The sequence below is a fragment of the Hippoglossus stenolepis genome, chromosome 10, assembly GCF_022539355.2.
Source record: "Hippoglossus stenolepis isolate QCI-W04-F060 chromosome 10, HSTE1.2, whole genome shotgun sequence".
Taxonomy (NCBI): domain Eukaryota; kingdom Metazoa; phylum Chordata; class Actinopteri; order Pleuronectiformes; family Pleuronectidae; genus Hippoglossus; species Hippoglossus stenolepis.
Window position 1 is genome coordinate 1,851,399 of NC_061492.1, and position 22,500 is coordinate 1,873,898.

The 22,500-nt window shown below is 43.6% G+C and overlaps 2 protein-coding genes across 2 annotated transcripts in view; one reads left to right on the top strand and one right to left on the bottom strand.

Annotated features, from left to right (window-relative positions):
- Positions 1-628, bottom strand: part of gphb5 (glycoprotein hormone subunit beta 5) — a 4,209-nt gene extending 3,581 nt beyond the window's left edge. The window contains exon 1 of the mRNA XM_035168111.2: positions 1-628. This exon is cut by the window's left edge and continues 290 nt beyond it. The gene's annotated coding sequence lies outside the window, so the exon portion shown is untranslated.
- A 2,801-nt stretch (positions 629-3,429) lies between these two features.
- The window catches only part of syne2a (spectrin repeat containing, nuclear envelope 2a), a gene marked incomplete at its 3' end in the record, with an annotated part of 28,463 nt that continues 9,392 nt past the window's right edge, over positions 3,430-22,500 (top strand). Inside the window, exons 1-9 of the mRNA XM_047341680.1 lie at positions 3,430-3,639; positions 10,504-10,630; positions 16,102-16,163; positions 18,498-18,593; positions 18,682-18,759; positions 18,848-18,940; positions 19,122-19,324; positions 19,850-20,049; positions 21,853-21,953. Coding sequence (XP_047197636.1) covers positions 10,543-10,630; positions 16,102-16,163; positions 18,498-18,593; positions 18,682-18,759; positions 18,848-18,940; positions 19,122-19,324; positions 19,850-20,049; positions 21,853-21,953 — 921 coding nt within the window. The remainder of the gene's footprint in view (positions 3,640-10,503; positions 10,631-16,101; positions 16,164-18,497; positions 18,594-18,681; positions 18,760-18,847; positions 18,941-19,121; positions 19,325-19,849; positions 20,050-21,852; positions 21,954-22,500) is intronic.

Below are 22,500 nucleotides of genomic sequence, written 5' to 3' on the forward strand. Positions count from 1 at the left end.
CAGCCCGGCTTACCTCTGACTCCCTGAGGGCCTTCTGCCTGTCGCTGCCCATCCAGCTCAGCCACCAGCTTGTTCCCACTCCATTAGGCTGATGAGGAAAAGAGTCTGCCCCTTTGTTCTCCGTCATCCGCACGGAAGAGGGGGAACAACACACTCCAGCCCGGTGCCTACATGTGTCTACTGTCACTCATCCCGGCTCAATTAGCTCAGGAGACGCAGCCGGCTCCTGTTCTCACATGCCGACTGTAATGACTTCACCCCCGAGCTCCGTTAAGCCTCCACACTGCTCTGCCACTTTGTCTCATTATTTTCCCCATGTCCCGTTGTGTTCTGTTGTGTTGCCAGTGAGTTTTTCCATACGACAAAGGCCGCGAGGACATGTCTCACAGCTTCACCGGACAGGATGACTGTTGGAGACAACGGCAGCAGGAGAAGGAGGAAGGAGACGGGGACATACGTGGAGAAGGGGAAAGAATTGATTTGGGTGAGTAAGCAGCTCATCAAGAAATTACCACCGCCGGAGGCCCGGGGGCAGCGTGGAGCCGGCGGAGCAGAACGGCTCTCAAGTAGCTCGGGGAAATGAATCTTGAAAAGTAAAGTTGAAAGTTGGGGCCAAGCAATTAAAGTTAGATTAGAGAACATTGAGGAGGATGAGTCAGGGACAGGTTCCTCGCACACACTCTTCCTCCCTGATACAGGAAGAGAGGCGATTATTGAACAATGTGCACGGTGTGGAATGACAGAGTGCATGTAATTGGATAACACTAGTGATTACGATGGAGTTAATTATAATCCAACACAAAGGCTGGATTTCCACAACCCGGATTTTAATTATTAATGAAATATTCTTTTATCTCCTTGTGTTCGTTTCTGTGAGGAAATCCTTCTTCTTCATTTAACCCGTCCTGACTGATAGAAGTGTTCGGTCGCCCTGAGGCTTCTGTCTCACATCAGGGCGGTGACGGGGGGGATTTTTAACACTTCAGCTGACGAGCATTTCCTCAGAGAGCGAGGAAACGTGTGTGAGAACCTGGAGAACAAAATGATTCCGACCTGACTTTGAGCCGAGGAGCTCGTTGCTGTGCAGAGTCGAAGCTGAAAAGGCGACAGGCCCCGAACCGTCTGCACATGGTGACAAATTAAAGTAAGAACCCACACGAGGTGTCTCTGAGGTTTCGGTGCAGCAGGAACATCCAGAATCTCAGAAACTCAACTCACCTCAGCTCCTTCTTGAGCTTTTGACAGTTTCACACAGTCACATGAAGTTCAGCTGGAACGTTTCTAACTTTATTGCATTCACGCACTTTTAAAGAAGTATCCTCAAGTGATGGGGTCGAACGTTACAGAGAGTGTGAGAGAGGAGAAGTGCATCGCTTTGTATTAGTGCTTAGTTTCTTTATGGACACGTGAATATTTCTAATTACATTATTTAATTACTGTTATTAACATGGGGCCTAAAATAGACATGATGTGCTATAAACTGTTAATCTGCACATTTTCCAAAACAAATCAAAAGAATAAAAGTACTAAATCATCGCTTGACTTCAGTTTGAGTATATTTGCAACGTGAGTAAATTCATATAGTAATTTGCTTTTCTTTGTATTTTAAAATAACATAAGGAAACAGGAGGCGTCTAAATTGGAAGTTGCAGGAAAATAAATAAATAAAAAAGTCACAGCCCCACAACAGCTGGTTCCTTTAAGTACAAGGCAAGTTTATTTAAATGTGTATTTATTTCAACAAGGTAATTCAAAGTGCTCTACAGAAAATATAAAAGGCATCATGACCAATTGTAAATGTCAAAAAAAGAGGCATTTATAAAGAAGTGCAGAGTCACAGTGCAGCGTATGATAAGTGATTATGTGATTTAACACAAGTCTGTGACAGGAAAGTCCAGCAGTGATTCAAAAGAACTGAGAGTCACAGCGAACCTGCAGTTCTCAGGTGGAGAATTCAAACTGGTTTGACTCTGGGGACAGAAAGACCTGATCCAGACCACCTGAGGAGTCTGAGGGTTCATTCAGCAGCATTTTAGATCAGCTGCAGCTTCGTGACCGACCTGTACACACATGATGGGCTGTGAGGTCAGAGCCTGTGAGGAGCAGGGGCCACACTGAGCAGCTCAGGAGTTCTCGTCAGACACAGAGGATCCTGTCAGACGGCCTCAGGTCTGCAGGAGCACGACGCGGTGCTGACCTCTGGTGCTCACTTGGGGCATTGATAAAGTCACATCTCATGATATCGTTGCAGCTGTTTCATTTTCCCATTTCATGCACCACTGAATGTTTGTTGTTGGTTTTTGTTTTTCACCTCCTGGAAGCCGGGAGACGCTTGAAATGAATATTTGTGCTCAAATAAACAAATAGCACAAGTAGAAGTACTTGTTTTTATAGTATTTGTATATGTTGCTGATGTGAGAGGCAGCTGCTACACACACAGTTCCTCTGCTGCTGCTCGTGACCTCATAACCTCTTAGTTCTTAAACATTACTAACTTTAATGAGTCCTTCTTTTATTGTTCTCCTTTTAGAAGCATGGTGTCGTTCTGTGTCTGTGAGTGAATAACAAACAAATGCAGTTGGACTTTTTGCATGTATTCAAATCTACGCCGAGCCGAGCAGCTTTTCCTCAACTGCTGAACGAGCCCATGTGAACTCTGACCTCAGTGTCGGCGCCCCCTGGTGGGAAACTGTGTCGCAGCTGCTTCAAGCTCTGACGTGTGTTTAGTTTTCACTCGTCTTCGTGGTTTATCAGCAGAGTTCTTCTTCTTGGATGAGACGTTGCTGTTAATCTGTTCACACGTGTGGACTTTTGACCATAGACTATTTATAAATGTATTTATTAATATAACTTTGACCACTTACAGCTTAAATATTCTTAATTATAAAACTTTACAACATTATTTACAACTTATTCATGTTTAAATATTAGCAGTTTATTTTATATTCTATGTTTATATTATCCATATCATTATTATATTTTTAAATGGATCCATATTTATTTTTTTAATGGGAAATTCGGGTCACAAAAATAACACACGTGCACAAATTATCCTCAGTAAATGTTGTGTCAGCCTAAACGTTCCTAATTATAGGACTTTACAACTTACCACCTATGAACGTAAATAAGTTCATATTACATATCTGTTTTATTTCTAATTTATTTTTCTTTACTGTGAAAAACCCCAAAGTATGTCTCAGTTTGGGAGATAAGACCCTCAGAGGAGGTTTTCCGTCTCTTCAGTCCAGAACCACCGGAGACCAGAGATGTTCTCCGGTTCTGGATCCGCTCCACACTGAGCTGAACTAGATGTTGGGTCACACCTGATGCAGCGGCACCTTCAGCCGGGTCACATCCACCAGTCGGTGCCACACTGGAGGAGGAGGGCGTGTGCCTTCAGCCGTGACTGGTTTCTATATTTAGTGATGCAGTGACTTTTCTCTGCTTGGCCCCGGTTTGGCTCTGGCTTCTCCGGTGACAGTGGCCCGGGGTCGTTCTGCAGCTCTGCCTGCAGACTCCAGATCTGTCAAACTGCTTCAGGTTTCACCTCCTCCAACCGGCTCACAGCAAGACCCTCTCTTCTTCTTCTGAGCAGAAACCACTGTTGTCTGGAGCTGCACCTCCACCACTCTGCTGCATGTGAGTACAATCCACTTCTGTTCCACTCCACAAAGTTTAGAATCACTCAAAGCGTCTGCAGGTGTGAAAATGCTTTTTGTCTGTCGTGGATCCACATCATCCGTAGTGTTTCCTCCGCCTCACTGTTCTCAGACCTGTGTTATCTGCGTTATTACAAAGTCCTCTGCTCCTCCTGAAGGACTCATGATGAGGCTCAACACACACACACACACACACAGACACACACACACGTACACACGTGTTCCCCCTGCTGCTATTTTTGGGCCCTGACAGCCTCACAACACCCACACAATCTGACATTCCTGCTGTAACACAGCTGAGCACTTTGTAGCTCTGTGTTACTGCAGCTATCAAAGAAATGCTCCAGTTACATAAAACTAGTGGATACAAGTTGTTGATGTCATGCATATCTGTATGATGACAAACATTTAAGAAATAAAAGGTGTAATTGTATGGCTTCATACCATGTTCTTGTTAAGTTAAGATAAGATAAATTAAGGCAATAAAATCGAAAATAAAAAGTTGAATGAAATAAAACTACAGAGAATATGTACATAACAAACACCTTTGACTACAGAGAGGAATATTTGAGAATACTTCAGTAAAGTACAGTGGCACAGTGATTGTACGAGGATCTATGATGTGTTTGTACATTATGTAAAAGTAAGTAGTTTAAATAGGTGAATAAATATATATTATAGAGAGAGAGAGAGAAATAATAATATTGTATTAAGATAAGATAAGAACAAGAAGTAGACGTGTGAGGAAATGTAGTAAGAAATGAAACTAAGAATACTGTGTTTGAATACTATTAATTATCGTACTGTTATTCTAGTAATTAGTACTTTTGTGTATTTTATCCCACAACATGTTCCATCTGTAGGACTCACAGCTCCACAACACTTTGTCTACTACTTACTGCTTTTACTTTAACTACAGCCGAGGCTACAAGGAGCACTAAGTTATTTCTGCTCCTTCTATAGCTGGTACTTGTACTGCTGCTCCGGCAGTATAGTATATATAGTATATGTCAGTACTAGTACACTACAGTCACCTCCACTGGCTGTGAGGCTGCATGTGGCAAACCCATGGTCTGGTCCCAGGGGGCGTGTTCTCCTCTGCCGGGTCAGGGCAGCAGATACAGACGGAGAATGTTCAAACTGTTTTGGTGCACGGATGCACATGCAGGGTCATGTGGCCTGATTTGATTGGTGGCTTAATGTGGTCAAAGGTTCGATTCCTGACCATTCAGGAAAAACTGGAAAGGTGCTGAGACTAACGCCCGCGTGGCAGTGACCTTGTTTACATTGTCTGCTGAGATTTGATGCATCACTCCAAAGAAATACCTGAAAAACCCTTGTTGCTTTAAAATGATCTATTTTCAGCTGTTCTTCGAGGGTCAGTGGTGAGAACTGACCGGAGATGTCCGTGCATCATGTTGTGAAAAGCTCCACAGTGAAAGTGTGCAGGGTTTTTTGTCCCAGTTCTGTGTTTGTGTGGTGTTTTCAGTCTCCACCTTGTTTTATTAGCGTATCAGGGTGTGTCTGTGAACGCTCCCTGGGACAGGTGCAGCAACAACCGAGTGATTTACTGCCCAGACGCCCACAAAGAGCACAAAGAGCCGCCTGGAATCATTCACAGGGCTAATGAGAAAGTGTGGCTGCTGCAGAGAGAGTCACGGCATCGACGCCAGGGAGGAGGACGCTTGTTGTTGTTGCTGCTGTCGGACGTGACGCTGCAGGGAATGTGGTCGATGTGGTTTTCACCGGTGTTTCTTTAGAGGGTTTGTCCCACGACTTCAAATCAGATCCAGCTTGTGTTTGTCACATTCCAATACACCGAGGTCATGTTTTCACCTTTGTTTGTGTGTAGCTGACTCACACCTCCATGCGTCCTTTACATTGGCCCGGTTGTTAGGCAATAAATCCACAAGGGGGCAGCGCAGAGTTGAGAGTTTCTAACAACAATAAACATGGCATCCTTCGGGGGACGCGGTCTACGCTGTGGACGTTGGCTGTATCCGTCGCAGACTGTGTTGACCGAACCGAAACAAGTCGGTCGGGTCTTCAGCTTGCTCCGCCCCCTTACAGCCGTCACCTAGCAACAGAGCTACGGACGACAAAGCTCTCTGGTTGATTAAAGTCGAAGTTGTAGTTTGTAGTTCGCTGTTTGGTTGAGAACTTTTACATTTGAAAATATATTCTTCAGACGTTGACAAACTCGAGGGTGGACGGACGCTGTCGGAACAATGAAGTCTGAGAAGAGTATTATTCTTTTTATTTAGTTTATGACTCAATTGTCATAATTGTTTCGCTACAGACGCATTTGTTGGCCACGGTAGGAGGAGCCTCCCAATCCGGCCAATCGCGTCTTCAAATGCAGCCGAAGACTTTCTTCAAAGACTTCCACTGAAATGTCCTCCTTGTGACCTTTAGTTGTCTTGATGAAATGAAGGACGGAAGAGAACAGACAGAAGAATGCGTCTGTTTACATTCAGGCTTTTAACCTTGAACATAAATGAGATTTGCTATTTCCTGTATTAATCTGGTTGTTTGGTCTTTTCATGATATCTGCTCCTGCTCAGACACTAAATATTCAACATATAGTTAATGTGTTTGAGGACATAAGGAAATACCTTTGAGTCATGATTGAGAGAATCTTCTCACCTTGCTTCTCTGACTCGGGTTCCGCTCATGTGCAAACATGATTGAAAGCACCCCCTTCCTCTCCACAGGTTAGTGCTGTAGATGATAATCAATCAATACCCACAGAAATACATGTAGAAGCATCTGAAGCTGGTGTTGTCGCCTCCTGATGCCCCCTCCCTGTGCTTTTTCCACAACACTGCCCTCTGCCTCGTTTCTACAATTAGAGCTGACCGGAGAGACTCGTGACTTTCACTCGGGGAAACTGTCACAAGCTTCCTGCGTCTGTCTCCTCTTCCTTCTGTGTCCTCTTCCTTCTGCTCCTCTTCCTTCTGTCTCCTCTTCCTTCTGTCTCCTCTGTCTTCTGTCTCCTCTTCCTTCTGTCTCCTCTTCCTTCTGTCTCCTCTTCCTTCTGTCTCCTCTGTCTTCTGTCTCCTCTTCCTTCTGTCTCCTCTGTCTTCTGTCTCCTCTGCCTTCTGTCTCCTCTTCCTTCTGTGTCCTCTTCCTTCTGTCTCCTCTTCCTTCTGTCTCCTCTTCCTTCTGTCTCCTCTTCCTTCTGTCTCCTCTTCCTTCTGTCTCCTCTTCCTTCTGTCTCCTCTTCCTTCTGTCTCCTCTTCCTTCTGTCTCTTCTGTCTTCTGTCTCCTCTTCCTTCTGTCTCTTCTGTCTTCTGTCTCCTCTTCCTTCTGTCTCCTCTTCCTTCTGTCTCCTCTGTCTTCTGTCTCCTCTTCCTTCTGTCTCTTCTTCCTTCTGTCTCTTCTGTCTTCTGTCTCCTCTTCCTTCTGTCTCTTCTTTCTTCTGTCTCCTCTTCCTTCTGTGTCCTCTTCCTTCTGTCTCCTCTGTCTTCTGTCTCCTCTTCCTTCTGTGTCCTCTTCCTTCTGTCTCCTCTGTCTTCTGTCTCCTCTTCCTTCTGTCTCCTCTTCCTTCTGTCTCCTCTTCCTTCTGTCTCCTCTTCCTTCTGTCTCCTCTTCCTTCTGTCTCCTCTTCCTTCTGTCTCTTCTGTCTTCTGTCTCCTCTTCCTTCTGTCTCTTCTGTCTTCTGTCTCCTCTTCCTTCTGTCTCCTCTTCCTTCTGTCTCTCTGTCTTCTGTCTCCTCTTCCTTCTGTCTCCTCTTCCTTCTGTCTCCTCTTCCTTCTGTCTCCTCTTCCTTCTGTCTCCTCTTCCTTCTGTCTCCTCTGTCTTCTGTCTCCTCTTCCTTCTGTCTCCTCTTCCTTCTGTCTCTTCTGTCTTCTGTCTCCTCTTCCTTCTGTCTCTTCTGTCTTCTGTCTCCTCTTCCTTCTGTCTCCTCTTCCTTCTGTCTCCTCTGTCTTCTGTCTCCTCTTCCTTCTGTCTCCTCTTCCTTCTGTCTCTTCTGTCTTCGTCTCCTCTTCCTTCTGTCTCTTCTGTCTTCTGTCTCCTCTTCCTTCTGTGTCCTCTTCCTTCTGTCTCCTCTGTCTTCTGTCTCCTCTTCCTTCTTTCCTCTCTTCTGTCTCTCTTCTTCTGTCTCCTCTTCCTTCTGTCTCTCTTCCTTCTGTCTCCTCTTCCTTCTGTCTCTCTGTCTTCTGTCTCCCTTCTGTCTCTCTTCCTTCTGTCTCTCTTCTTCTGTCTCCTCTTCCTTCTGTCTCTTCTGTCTTCTGTCTCCTCTTCCTTCTGTGTCCTCTTCCTTCTGTCTCCTCTGTCTTCTGTCTCCTCTTCCTTCTGTCTCCTCTTCCTTCTGTCTCTTCTGTCTTCTGTCTCCTCTTCCTTCTGTCTCTTCTCTCTCTTCTGTCTTCTCTGTCTTCTGTCCTTCCTTCTGTCTCCTCTCTCTTCTCCTCTTCCTTCTGTCTCCTCTTCCTTCTGTCTCCTCGGCCTCAGTTTTCATATCGTTAGTCGTGATTTTCTTTCTCTCCTTCGTTTTCGGACTCTTTTCTCCTTGAAGTTCATCCCCTCCTCGTCTCTTCTGCTGTATTTCTTCTTCCTCTTCTCTTCATCTGTGGCGCCTGACTCGTCCTCCTCACTCTTTCCTTTTCCTTTTCACTTTGGTTTTAACAAAGCTTCAACATCTGTGGGTCTAAACCTGATGGCAACAAATGAAATTCACTAAAAACAACGTGTCATGCATCACTGAGAGTTTCTTTTACTTTTCCTTCCCGACATTCAATCAACCATGACGTCACCCATTGGCCTCTGCTCTGCTCCCATTGGACGGTACTATGATACAGTCACTCTGTATATTTGTAACCTGTTAACTTATTAGACACATTAACAACCTTGGGGAGTTTGTTTTTATTAGTTGGAGACGAGGAAATTTTTATTTTATTCTTTATTTTTTCTCTTCCTCTTCCTCATTGGACCTGGCTCTTCTTCCTGGTTGTTCTTCCACTGACTCTCCCTCCCTCCCCCCTCTCCCCTCGCTCTAATTCAGCAGCTGACATGAAGCCTTGGGATATTTTGAATGCCATGCTATAGTGGTTCAACCCCCCCCCCCCACACACACACACACACTGTCATGCTTTTTAGTGTAGTGTTATTTTAGTGCGTATCCATGTGCCCACATTAACACTGGAGGGCAGTGGTTCAGTTGGTCGCTCGTGTTTTTAGAAATTGCTGCAGGACGATTGTGTTGAACATCAGTAACCTTCAAGAATCTAAACTGAATGTAAATGTGTCTAAATGTGTTTCAGTGTGTTTCAAAGCCTCATGCATCAAACTATTTGATTTAATGTCATTATTAGTATTAGTCTTATTAAGTAGTTTGCTGGTAATGTGATTCATTTAAATTCACATATCTTGTCTCACAGTTATGTTATATTTTCTGATATCTCATTTCCTGTCAAGTTAAAGTTTAGTTGCTCATAAAAAGGCTTTAAAGACTTTGTATGAGCTTTTAAAGGAGACAACCTCATATCCAGGTCGATCATTTGAATTAGTGTTATTACTGTGAAATGTTTTCATGCTAATGTTCAGAAAACATCACTTTCCTCAGACTGTCCATCGCTGCAGCTCCTCCTTTCAGCCTCTGTCTCAAACACTTGGTTTTACCTCCTGTCTCTTTAATTCAGAGGCAGAGAGAAAGATCAACACTAAGAAGTTAAGAAAACATTTGCAAATAGAAAATAACTTCATTAATGTAACGACACATGCAAATGCAGACACACGCTGCAAATACTGAAAACGACACCGGAAAAGTTTCCAGGGAACCGAAAAAAAGTGATGAACCTGCTGTAGTTCGATGTAGTTCGTGTTTACTGGTTTGTGTGAAACAGTCCGTGCTGTGCTGGGTTCAGAGCAAAATACTTCAAGAAACTATGAATCCTACACCTCATTACTTCAATCTAAATATTTTATAAAGACCCATTGAAGGGAACACGTGATCAACCTGAGCTATGTTTACATATCATCTGTAAACACACCTGACGTTCCTGTGTCACATATTCAGGAAACTCAGACACCAGCGTTTCCCCTGTCCAACATTTCGTGCTCAGCTGGAACCTTTGTTTGTTGTGAGAACCAGTCGTGCAGGTCGCACCGGGGCCGTTATCTTGTATCTGACAGAGTTTAGTTATTTAAGCCTTTTATACTTGAACTTGGAACTTCATTCCTTCCCTTGTTAAATGCTGCTGCAGGCGTCAGGAGGCCGATGAAACATGAATCTGTCTGATTCCATCTGAGTGAGACGCATTAAAACAAACTGTTTGACCTGATGTGACATTTCCTCTGACCTGCTGCAGAGCTCTTGTTTTATTTTAGCCTCCCTCAGACTTCAGACTCACCTGTTGTCCTGAGCCGTCCAGTTTGTGATCGACAGACAAAGACGAGCTGGTCAAATCAAAGGCACCTTCATTTTTATTTCTCCCCGTGTGATTTGTTTTGACAGGCGTTTAAATGTCACACATTTTTTTCTCAGTGCACTTACTCGTGCCCCGGGGGGGGGGCGACACTGAACAAGATGAAACACAGCCACTCTTCATCCAGAAACTACAAAGTGCTTCAACAGTAAAGCTGTTAAAAACATGTACGATAAAAAGCAATAATAATAAAGTAGAATTAAATATAAAGAAGAGGTTGAACAGGATAAAACTCACTACGTTGAATGCAAAGCAAATACAATGATTCAAGTTTTAAAGTAAATATCTAAGAAGCATGTAACGTGTCTTGATAAGCAGCTCGAAGCCTTTAATTGTTGTTGTTGTGTATTTATTCACCAGTTCTTCACCCCCAGCTCCACCGCGTCACATTAACACTGATGCTTTCTCTCCGACAGACTGGTGCCATGCTGCCGGGAGGCTGCGGGTGAGGAAACATGTCGTCAGACTTCCACTCTGGAGATGGCCTGGTGGAGAGGGGGTCCATCCCCCTGGACATCGACAACGTCCACATGCTCCTGCAGGGTCAGTCTGAACTTTCTTGAAACTTGGTGGAAGGTTATGGGACAAGAAAGAACCAAGGAAATGTTTTGAGCAGATCCAGGAAATGTTCTGCTCTTTCTTTAACATGAATAAAAAGATTGGGGCATATTTAGAGAACTGATATTTATGAGTCTCTGCACTTTGATGCAGATTGATTGAATTCCAGAGAATCGTCAGGTGAGGTTAGTCTAAACTAGCAGTTTTTATTGATGCCTTTACTCTAGATGTGTAATTTTCAGGTATTCTTTGTGCATTGAATACTCCAGTTTCTGATATTACTGCTGTCACTGTGTATTATAGTTTGATGATATACTTCAGTGAGCCTTCAAACCATGTGAAGGCTTCTTGTTTCCGCTCCACCTGAAGGCTGAGGTCATGTTCTGTAAGAGGAAATCCCCCCCGCATCTTTGTGTCAGTGTATTATCACCGTTACCGTGGTAACGTCATAACTATTAAGCCTCAGAGTCTCACTCAGGGAGAAGTTCGACGACCTCGTCTCACTCCGCTGACGGCTCCTTCCTCGTTTCTTCTTCAAGTTCCTGCTCGTTTTAATCCGTTAACACTGAAGCGCGTCTCGCTCCGACTCATGAGTCATAAAGTAAAAGATCCGTCCTCAGGGTGAGAGAAACAGAGGGGGATAACGAGGGCGGCTCGCTCAGCCACTCACTGTCTCCCAGAGGACGTCTGAGCTTTGTGTTGATCGTCTGATTGTGTCCTCTCTGCCTGTACCACGGAAATAATCAGTTCTCAATATTTCACACTGGTTTTACACCAACGTCCCTCAGTGCGTCACCGTATCTGGAAGATCATGAGTTTCAGTTCAGGGTTTCTGAAATGTTTTTACAAAAATTATTTATCTATTCTATTGAGTCAAAGATAAAAATGATTTCTGGTCATAAAATTTTAAAATGTTTTTTTTCCCTTTTCTGTTCTGTAGCTTTGTAACGTGAGAACCTTTGAGTCAGAGATTTAAAGACATTTTATAGACTAACAATTATTTAAATGAATAATGATAATAACATTGATAATGTAAATAATGTTAAGTTGTCATGACGAGGTTTCTATTCCTGTGTGATCCTGAAGAAAAAGCTCCAAATATGGTCTTCAAACACAAGTTGTTTCTAGATGGTGTTTTTTCTTCTTCCTTGTTGCAGACACAGTGTCGACAGTTTGATGTTTGCAGGAAGGTTCTAATTATATTACAGATTATATTGTTTATTATCTGATGACTGAGGTCATGTCACAGTTGGAGTCTGACACCAGCAGCGTGGATCAGATTCTCTGAACCTCCATCTTCTCATGGTCATAGTTGTATCATGAGCAGTTGGCAGCATCTCTTACTACATCATCTCACAGATATGATCTGAGCTGTTTCCTCTCATCTACCTCACTTCTATTAAAGTTCTCTCTCCTTTTTAGAACACAGCACCTTTTATGATGACTTTTTCCAATTATGTCATTTCCCTCTGGTTCACTTTCCAGAGTGGGTGATGTAAGACTAACGCCCCCGTGACGAGCCAGTGAGTGAGAGAGGAGGACTGGGGAGGGTTTTTTTAAACAAGTGGTAATGATGAAAGAATGTGACTCAAAATAACTCATATTATATATAGACGTCGGTTTATTCCGTGTTTTTATCAGCAGGATTAGAAAAGACACTTACCGAACCATTTCCTGTAAATAAAGATGGATGACTTGACGCCCCCTGGTGGCTGGCTGCAGTATAAAGGTCATAAACCCTGCCCTCTCCATGTTGGTAGATGGGACATGGACCAAACTGAATGTTAAACTCATTTTCCCTTGATTGTTGTAATTTGATGCTATGAAAATGGGGTGAAAAGTCCCGATTGACAGCTGAGACTCGCTCGTAATTGGTCGAGCGCATGTGTCAGCGGGACCTGGACACGACAGCTCCGTCGTCCAATCCCTGCTGTGCAGACTCAAGATGGCAGCGCTCGTACACAAGATACTTTGTGAGGAAACGTCCGACTTATATTCCGTCTACGGCTTAAACACCTTCGACGCAATGTTGAAACATCTGGAAGACAAACAATGAGTTCTCTATCAGGATAATTGTTGACACGGCGTCGCCACACACCTCAGCATCACGTCTTGGCGTCTCAGCATCTCTCTCAGTTTTCCTAGTGTTGTTTCCAGTTTCTCTCACAGGGAGGAGTAAATTACATAAGAAATCCAAATTTTAAAGCTGTTGACATTAGAAATTGAGACACATTTTCCAGCATGAAGAACCCGGGCGGCTGCAGCAGCACCAGCTCGGTGCAGGTCTTGTTTCGGCAGGCCTGCAGCCCGGTGTGAGTCACACTGTGGAGAGGCGGAGCCCAGCAGCTGAGCGTACCAGCTTCCCTGCAGCCTGCGAGTCTGGAGTGTTTGCTGCTTAGACACGAAAAACTTATTGTCATATCAGTTTAATTTTTCTGAACACCTCTTATTTCAGTCATGGATCTGCAGCCAGGTCTGTGAAGTGTTTAGCTGTGTGGTTTAAGTTGATGTGCAGCAGAGCTGGTATCAGTCATCATGAGTGATCCCATCACGGGTGAGTTTACTTTATTTATCTCTGTGGTCGTGACATGTACAAGTACTGTGTAGAATGTAGTGTATAATTATGTAATCATCAGCGTATTGGATATTCCAGGTGCACCGCTGCGGTATAACAGATTTACAGTGATATAGGTTATATACACCAAGAAGTGAAAGTCCCCACATCTGTTGTCAAGTGTATGAATCTAGAATCTCATCATAACCTTTAATAATGTAATGATTAAGTTCTGCTGAATCATGATTTTCCAGCTTGTCAGTGTTTTATCAGTAAATCAAAACTCAAACACAAGCTTTTCTCTCCTGTGAATGAAAGTTTGTTTTTAGGGCCAGTGCAGGTTCGGGCCTGATAGGAGCAAAGTGTTTCCCTGCGTGAAAGTTCAGGAATGAGGCGACAGGAGGAGGATTGATGTCATAACGTGTCTGTCCGACTGTAGCATGTTTGTGTAAAGCCGCCTGTGTGGCTCATAGTGACACGAGAAGTTAATAGAAAACACAAAAGTAAATGTTTAACTTTATCCAGAAACTGTAACTGAAATGAATGAATGGGAAAACATAGAATCACTGTGGACATAACAACCAGGCCCCAGTCAGGTGGGAATCTCACATTATTGCTGTAAATGCTAAAATTGCCTCTTTACAAACCTTTTGTGTTTAGGTTTTGTGTTTTTATCTTATATTTGTATTTGTATTCATTTTGCTCGTACAGTGCGACATTTCATAGTATTTGTGTTGTTACTGTAAAATGTGCACATGCTGTAATCTTCAGTAAACACACCACCTTCCTCAGACTGTCCATCGCTGCAGCTCCTCTTTTCAGCCTCTGTCTCAAACACTTGGTTTTAGCTCCTGTCTCTTTAAGGCTAAGTCTGGTCCGATTGGCCAGCTGGCTCACTCTGTTGTGATTGGTCGACAGCTTCTAGTATGTGTAGGAAATGTCTGCTCTCGTTTTATCTGGCTCTGTAAGGGGGCGTGTCCGACGGGCCGCTAGGTGGGCATTATGCAAATGTTGGACATCATGACGTCATGTGTCATCACGATGTTGAATAAGTTTGGTCCAGAAACTGTGCAGTTAACATGTGGTCACCTAATTCCAGACTATGACCATGAATGAGAGTTTGACATCTAGAACCTGATGTTTCAGAAGATCTTTAGGAAAATGATTTAATAGTTGTTGGAAAGAAATTCAATGTCAACGATCTGGACGAACACTGAAGTGGAAGCTCTGGGACTTTACTGCTCTGGGACTTTGACGCTCTGGGACTTTGACGCTCTGTGGTTACCTCGACCAAATTTAAAATAATTCTTCTGGCAAACCCTCAAGTGTGTCACAGCTCAGGTTTCTTCAGCTTAAAGGACTTTTATAAACTTTAGGTTTCTCGTCATTTCTTCCTGGTTCAGTGATCAGCAGTGTTTCTGTTCACGTGTTGAAACAGCTCAGGGATTAATTATATTAAGATGTCGTTGCAGGAGCTTGATTAAGATTAGACTGTAACTGAACTGAGGCCTGCTGTTAAACACATTACAGCAGAAAATAGTCGGTCGGTCTGTTAACGCAGGAGTCAGAGCTCAGCACGGACCAGGAAGGACCAGTAGCTTCCAGCTGCTGTAGTTAATCAGTAAAGAGGGAAATGAGCAAGATGAGCGCTCGGTAATTCAATTCATCATTGTTGTCGGATAAAAACTCAGAAATCATTAGTTTTCTAACTGTACAAGGTTGAACAACGATTTCAGACTAAAACTAAATTAACTTGAAATAAGTGCTAGAGACTGAATCTGACAGCCGTGATACGAGATTGATCTTTAAAAATCTCTAAGATGCTCAGTGGGCGGTTGAGTTGACTTTGTGAGGACGATGGACGACGAGGACTGGATCATATGTGAGACTCTTCACACGGTCACTGACCTGAACGACTTCCTTGAGCTCTTCAGTGGTGAGTCCGGTCTGCAGCCTCAGTCTGTAAAGCTGAAAGCTGTCGTGTCTGTAGTGATTAGTGAGGTTGTGTTTTCACGTTTGTCTGTTTGTTAGCTAGGTTACACACAAACTAATGGACAGATCACCACAGAACTATCGATTATTTTCTTGACTAATCGATTAGTTGTTTGATCGTAGATAACACGTTGATCCGTGTTTCCTGGACTCCATGTTGGCCTCATTGCATATTTAGTTTTGTCCACAAACCAAATATATTCACTTCACTGCCCAAACTGTGCCTTTTGATTGTTTACTATGTTGTTTACTTAATAAGTCCCATACGTATATGTTCTGTCTACTTATATGTCTGGATGCATGTTGACGAGAACTCTCTCTTTCATATATATTTGTACTTTCTGCATCTATTTCATCAGAAAAACAAGTATTTTTATTGTAAAGTGAATCTAAGTAGTTCTAAGTGGTTTCGATTTCATGCTCACTGCTCTGTTTATGCTGAACTGCTCTATTTTCTTTGGCTTTCATTATTGAACCGGAGGCTTGTTCAGGCGTCTCTGTTTGTGATCATTCTACCTGGAGGTGATTTGCTGAACCTTGGTGCAACAACCTGCCTTTAAAGGGCAAAGTTATCTGACTTGTTAACGCTTCACATATTTCACAACAGGTGAAAACTCTTCTGCTGAGGCTCCGACACAAACTGTGGTCGGATCAGTGGGATTTCTGACTCGTGGAAACTCGGCCTGGAAGCTGAATTTGATGGTTGTCTTGTCACGTCGCCCTCTAGAGGAGAGTTTCACCTCCAGAGGGATCGAAATGGTTTTAGAAATCTAGGGAATTGTAGAAATTCTGCAGTTGCATTCAGTGTATGAATATTTCACATAGAGCATCATGACGGTATCGTCCACAGTTTCAATGTGTAAATCAAAGTTAAACCTGACATCCTGTGTCTCCTCTTCTTCTTCTGCAGTGGAACAAGAACAGATTCAGAAGAGGACCTTCACGAACTGGGTCAACGCTCAGCTGGCAAAGGTGAGTCCTGTCCCTGACCTCTGACCTCTGACCTCTGACCCCTCTGATTAGACAAATCCCTTCATGTGGCATAACCCTAACCCTAACTAATCTAATATATCACAAGTCTAATCCGGATGAAAAACAAAGACAGAAATGTACAACGCATCACAAACGAAACTTAAATATCCTGGATACGCCATCTTGCACTTTGACATTATTTATGTCCCGCCCTTCCACACTCAGGTCAGTCCAAGCTGTCAATCAAGATGTTCCAGCCCCGTTTTTATATCATCAAATAACTAATTAAAACCAAATTTATCAGCAACATGAACACAACAAACATCAGTGTGATAAGAACGACCTGAAGTGACAGAAGCGTGGAATCTGCCTACTTAAATGGCCCGTGTCCCAGCTGTGAACATGGAGGAGACGTGGGTTTAATGACTGCAGCCAGCCACCAGGGGGCGACCAAGATGATTTGACTCCATGTTCGTTCGCTGTTATGTCATCTTTCTGTACACAGGCAACCTTTGGGGCTTTAACTTCAACAATCTTTAATATTTATTCTTTTTAGCGTAAAGAACTTTTATATCTACGCTTCATTCAGCTTCACATCCCAGAACACAGTTAGTTTCATATTCTCTCCATCTCGACTGAAATGACCCAGTTTCCCTGAGCTGAGCTGCAGCTTCATAACAAACACAGGTGAGCAGCAACATGTGAGGACGTGATGCTTCAGCAGCTTCGCTCACAAACGCACCCACATTCCCTCCATGTGTCAAAGTAATTACTTCTCACCTCATGTAACCCCCCCGACTGTGGCCCAGTAACCCAGTGATTCAAAACATGTTTTTATTACCTTTGTTTTCTAATATTTGTGGTATTGATGATAAAGATAAGAAGATATGCAGTTAACGAGACAGTAGTTTGTATTTAAAGGATTTAAATAATACTCAAAGGGTATAATACAAACATGCAAAATCAAGGAATGACCATAAATATTTGTCCTATACTAATATTAATTGCCATTTTTCTGACAGAAAGTCTTTGTTTTGGTTTATTCAAAGGTTAAAGAAAAACTTGTAAAATACAAAAAATACATATACATAAAATATACACAAACAATAAGGCACAAACCTTTAGGAAAAAATACAATGTGACCCAACCAGTGTCGTGTCCTGGATCCTGCATCAGTGCAACAGGTTGTTGAGGTTAATTAGAAGTGAACATCAGGCCTTTACAGCTGCTTCCTTCATTTCAAATAAAAATGTAAAGTACTTCAAGGAATGATAATTCAGCTCAGTTACTTCAACAGTGTAAATAGTTCATTCGGATGATAAATCAAACAGAAGAACATAAAGGCATCAGAGCCTGGACGCCGTTCACCGTGTTGAGACGTGACTTGTTATAAATTCATTTCACGATCAGCTGACAGAGTTGAATTCTTCTGAAAAACAACAGTAATCGTATCAGAGCTGTGATTCTCTATAAAACCTTTAGTCACCATTAGTGGACTCGAGTTTAAAATAGAAACCATGTGGACAGGATTTTGGCAAAAGCAGCGTCCGTTACCCAACGTGAGTCAGCTGCAGAGCGTCGGCGCTGGAGGTCAGGGCCCCGGAGGGGGCGGAGCTGGGGACATAAATATAGCAGAGCAGAGCGGAGCAAGGTTCACAGACAGACAGACAGCAACAGACGGACACTGCCCCCCCCCCTCCCACGTCTCCCCACGTCTCCCCACGTCTCCCCCACGTCTCCCACACCTCCCCCGTCTCCCCCCTCCCACAGACGTCCAGCTCTGGGCTCAGTGTTGGACTCGCTCAATAAACTGAATGAGGAGAAAACGGTTCATCTTTTTGTAAACGCAGTGTTTTGATAACTTATTACTATTATCAATTGGACGTTTAAGACGTGTGTGCAATAATGTCCCTGAAATGAAGAGTTTAATGTGATTCTGAGCCTAATGAGCTTTGTGAGGTAGTTTCTGCAACAGCTTCCTGATTAAAACAGGGATGATAACACTTAGTTGAAGTCATTTATGAATAATATCTTGTTTGAATACGTGAGTCATTCATCGTAGCTTCCTGAAGCCGGAAAATCTGTTTTCCCACGGTGGCAAAACAGATTTTACGACCTTTCAGACGAATGTTGTAAAACGACTATTATCATGATTTTCTGGAGATTTTTCTCATCTCCAAAATGTCAGATTCCCAGAGACCAACAAGTCGCCTTGTTTTCGGGTTTTTGAGTTTGGGTTTCCAAGTTTGACGTGTGTGTGTGTGTGTGTGTGTGTGTGTGTGTGTGTGTGTGTGTGTGTGTGTGTGTGTGTGTGTGTGTGTGTGTGTGTGACAGCGGAGGCCACCATGTATGATCCTGGACCTGTTCAGCGACTTCCGCGACGGCTCCAAACTGCTGGACCTGCTGGAGGTGATGAGCGGTCAGCGCATCGTGAGTCCAGCCTCCGCTCTACCTTCGTCTTCATCGTGTTTCCCACCAGCGGCAGCAACCTGGACTCACTCTCTGGTTTGTTTCACAGACTCGGGAGAGAGGAAGAGGAATGTTTCAGCACAGGAGCAACATCGAGAAAGCCCTCTCCTTCCTGAAGAAGAAATCGGTACACGACAGACTCTCGTTAAATTACATGTGAGGTGTCCCACAGAGACACTTGTGAGAGTGTGAAAAGTTTCCTGTTTTGTCTCCAGATCAAACTAGTCAACATAAACATTCCTGACATCATCGATGGGAGACCGTCCATCATCCTGGGCCTCATATGGACGATCATTCTGCAGTATCACGTGAGTTTAGTAGTTTTCAGGTTCGTAGATTCAGTTTTTTCTCCTCTCCTGTCAGATTAAAAAGCTCCGACTGTCAATCAAAGAGCTTCTGTCTCAGAAATGTTGAATTTCCATTTCCTTGGTTAATCTTTTAAATCAATATCTCATAACTACATGTTTTGCTGATGTGGGGGGTTCTTAGATCGAGGAGTTGGCCAGCAGCCTTTCCTTCGACTCGCGTCAGGGCTCCATGGAGTCGCTGGCCAGTCTGGACTCGCGCTCCACGCTGTCGAGCCGCTCGGCCAGCAGCAGCCCGGTTCCCCCCCGAGCGTCGCCGCTGCACACCCGCTTCCGGGTCAGTGCCAAGAAGGCCCTGATGCTCTGGGTCCGGGAGCAGTGTCACAGGTGAGAAGTCCAATTTAGCCCCCTTGTGGCTGGCTGCAGTATAGGCCATGCAGCCTGCCTCCTCCGTGTTAGCGGATGGGACATGGACTAAACTCAAAAGGGAAAATACAGGTTAAATACGTTTTTCTGTATTTCAGGTATAGTTCTTATCGCACTGATGCATAGTCAGGCCTCCGTGTTTTCTGTGAGGAGACTGAGCGATGATTGGTTGAGGCCATGTAATGATTGACAGCTGAGCCTGACTCATGATTGGTCGACGGAAATGAATCAGCGAAACCTCGATACTGCAGCTCTACTCCAAATGACCTCATCGGTGCAAGATGGCATCTATTTATACAGTCTGTTGTTTAAATGTGTTGTGTCGGGTTGCTATACAACACACAACTGACATAAACTCAGATAAATAATTGTTTGCATTCATATTTTTAGCTTTAATTTATCTCCCAGCATCAAAGGGATCAAGTTACACTAAAGAGTTCTTTGATTGGCCTTTATTATAATGACAGAATGGTTTGTTTCCCTCAGAGCCGGCTGCTCACTCAACGTGAAGGACTTCAAGTCGAGCTGGAGGAGCGGGGTGGTGTTCCTGGCCATCCTCTACGCTCTGCGGCCCGACCTGGTGGATCTGTCCCGGGCCAGGACCAGGAGCAACAGGCAGAACCTGGAGGAGGCGTTCCGCGTCGCAGAGAGGGAGCTGAGGATCCCCAGACTGCTGGAGCCTGATGGTGAGTCACTGGACTCGATTTAGAATCAACCAGTTCAAAAACAACCATGTGACAGAGGAGCTGATAATAGTAGAGTGTCGGGTCACACTTTTCTGAACCAGAACCCCACCGGCTTTTTTTCCGACACATTTTTGTGCAAACACGGTCCGGCCTCTCACTGAATATGTATAAGTACATGTTTGTTGTTGTTGTAACTTTGTGTAAGTACTACACAAAGTACTGTATATCGCGAAGAAAGGCAAACGTCATCCTCACAAGAGATTCTCGCCGTGACCCTTTGTTGCCTCCATGATGTTTAGTGAACGGACAATGATCAAAGTTTTAAAAGTTCTCTGACTGGTCCGTACCACCAGTGCGGGGGTGTTGACCCGGATGTGCAGGTGTGATTAGTGCAACAGGCTGTTAAAGGTGGATTCATACGAATGTAACGCACCAGGTCCACGTTGTAATATTGTGGGAGTATCACTCTTGGCCTGGAATTAATAACGCTGTATGACTTAGTACTTGTTCCCACCCGCACACATTTTTGAACGTGTTCAATAACATATCACACTGAGAATAATTCAAACATTTCACACAGTATCATCAGTACTCAGAGAAATGGATTTACTTTTTATACACGAGTGAAAGAATACTTGTTAAACTCGATGTTAAACTGTGATGAGGTCGATGCTCCATGTTTTTAGGTCGAGTCTTGTCACCTTGAGATTCGTACATATTCGCTCTGGAGGAAACTTTCTGAAGCTGAGACAGAAACCGTGAAATAAACATCCACAATCCCAGAAAATCAAAAATACAGGATCATGGTCATTTTCTCACAAATTGACTCGAGGGAAAACATGTGCACCGAAAAAAAAAGAGGCAAATTCCTCTTATCTCAAAGATGTATTTTTGTCCACAATCAAATTACAGAATGACGCAACTGTGGCACAGTCGAATTCTCATTACTTTACTAATATAAAAAAACATGCCTTATATTTCAATATAGCACGTGTACATCACAACATTATTATTCTATTTAAACTAAATACAAACTGTATGTTTTATAGATATTACACTTTACACATATTTTAGTTTCTTCCATGTGTCCATAACGAGAATATCAGGCCCGTGTAAAAGCTGGTTTACTTTGCTTCATATGGATAATAACCCACAACACGTTCATATCAGCAGTGAAGGAGCATTTAGATTTTAATATTAAATACAGCCCTTTGTTTTTAAAACCATTCTAATGAACATGATGTGAAAATGTTTCTTTGGTGGTTGCACACGTGTCAAAACAGAATTTGTTTAACTTTCTGCAGAGGAATTCATCAAGTTTATGTTGATGCGGAAACATTTGAACTCACATGTATTTGGTTCACTTGTTATGATGCCGTCCTCCCACAATCCGTTTTCATACAGTTGCACCTACTTTTCTTTTTCCAAAACACGACTCCTCTGCCTGCTCTCGGTGGCATTCTTGCATTAATTGATGCGGTGCCATGTGAATCCTTTGTGCTGAGCGCAGCTGAGCCGAGCCCAGCCAGCTCGAGGGCAAGTGAGATGACGGCCTGACAGTCTGCTGACTCCCTCGCAGTGTGTTTGCCTCAGACTCGTATAAAACCCTCGCCTGTTCCACTTCGCCCTGCTTGTTAATTCGTTAGCAGACTTTGATCGTCCCTTTAAAGACGGAGGAGTTACACCTCCATTCCTCAGATTCCAGTTCTGCAGCTTCAGGAGCGTGCTCGTGCGTTAGTCAGCAGCTTTGACAGGCGCATGTTAGTGTGAGGCTGATCATGGAGGAGTGTGATGTGGATGCAGATGTGGACGTTCGAGACCCAGATGAGAAGTCCATCATGACCTACGTGGCCCAGTTCCTGCAGTACTCCAGGGACCTGCCGCTGGCCGAGGAGGAGATGCAGGTCGGTGCCACCGCTTCATTTCCTACACACACATTAAGCAGCTCAGCAGTTTAATCTGAGGCTCACAGAGAGTTTTCATGTCAGTGCAACAGGCGGTGGTAGTGTTTGTGTTTCCAGCTGTTTAACCACCGAGCTGTGGCGTGTCAACAACTAGGAGGTGATTCACTTCTGCTCAGGAAACAAGGACTCGCTGTTTGGAAGGTTTCGATTATTCACATTCCTCAGTCGCATCTAAAACTTCGATTCCACAACTTTCTTTCTCTGTGAAGTTGTTATAAATAATACGTGTTACATGTTATACATACTTTATATTCTAAGCAGATTTCCACTCTGACACTAGAGGCCTGTCGAGTGGTTTCTTGTTCTTTACACAGTCTGACTGATGAATTTTCACTGTTGTCAAAGTCAGTGTTTGAGTGAAAGATGAAATGTTAAACATGTTCATCATCTCACACACACGTGGAGCATGAATCCTTTTCTATCAAAGAGTCGTTTTAAAGATATAAACTAGTTGCAGGGAGGTTTTTTCTCAGTAGAACAGTCAAAT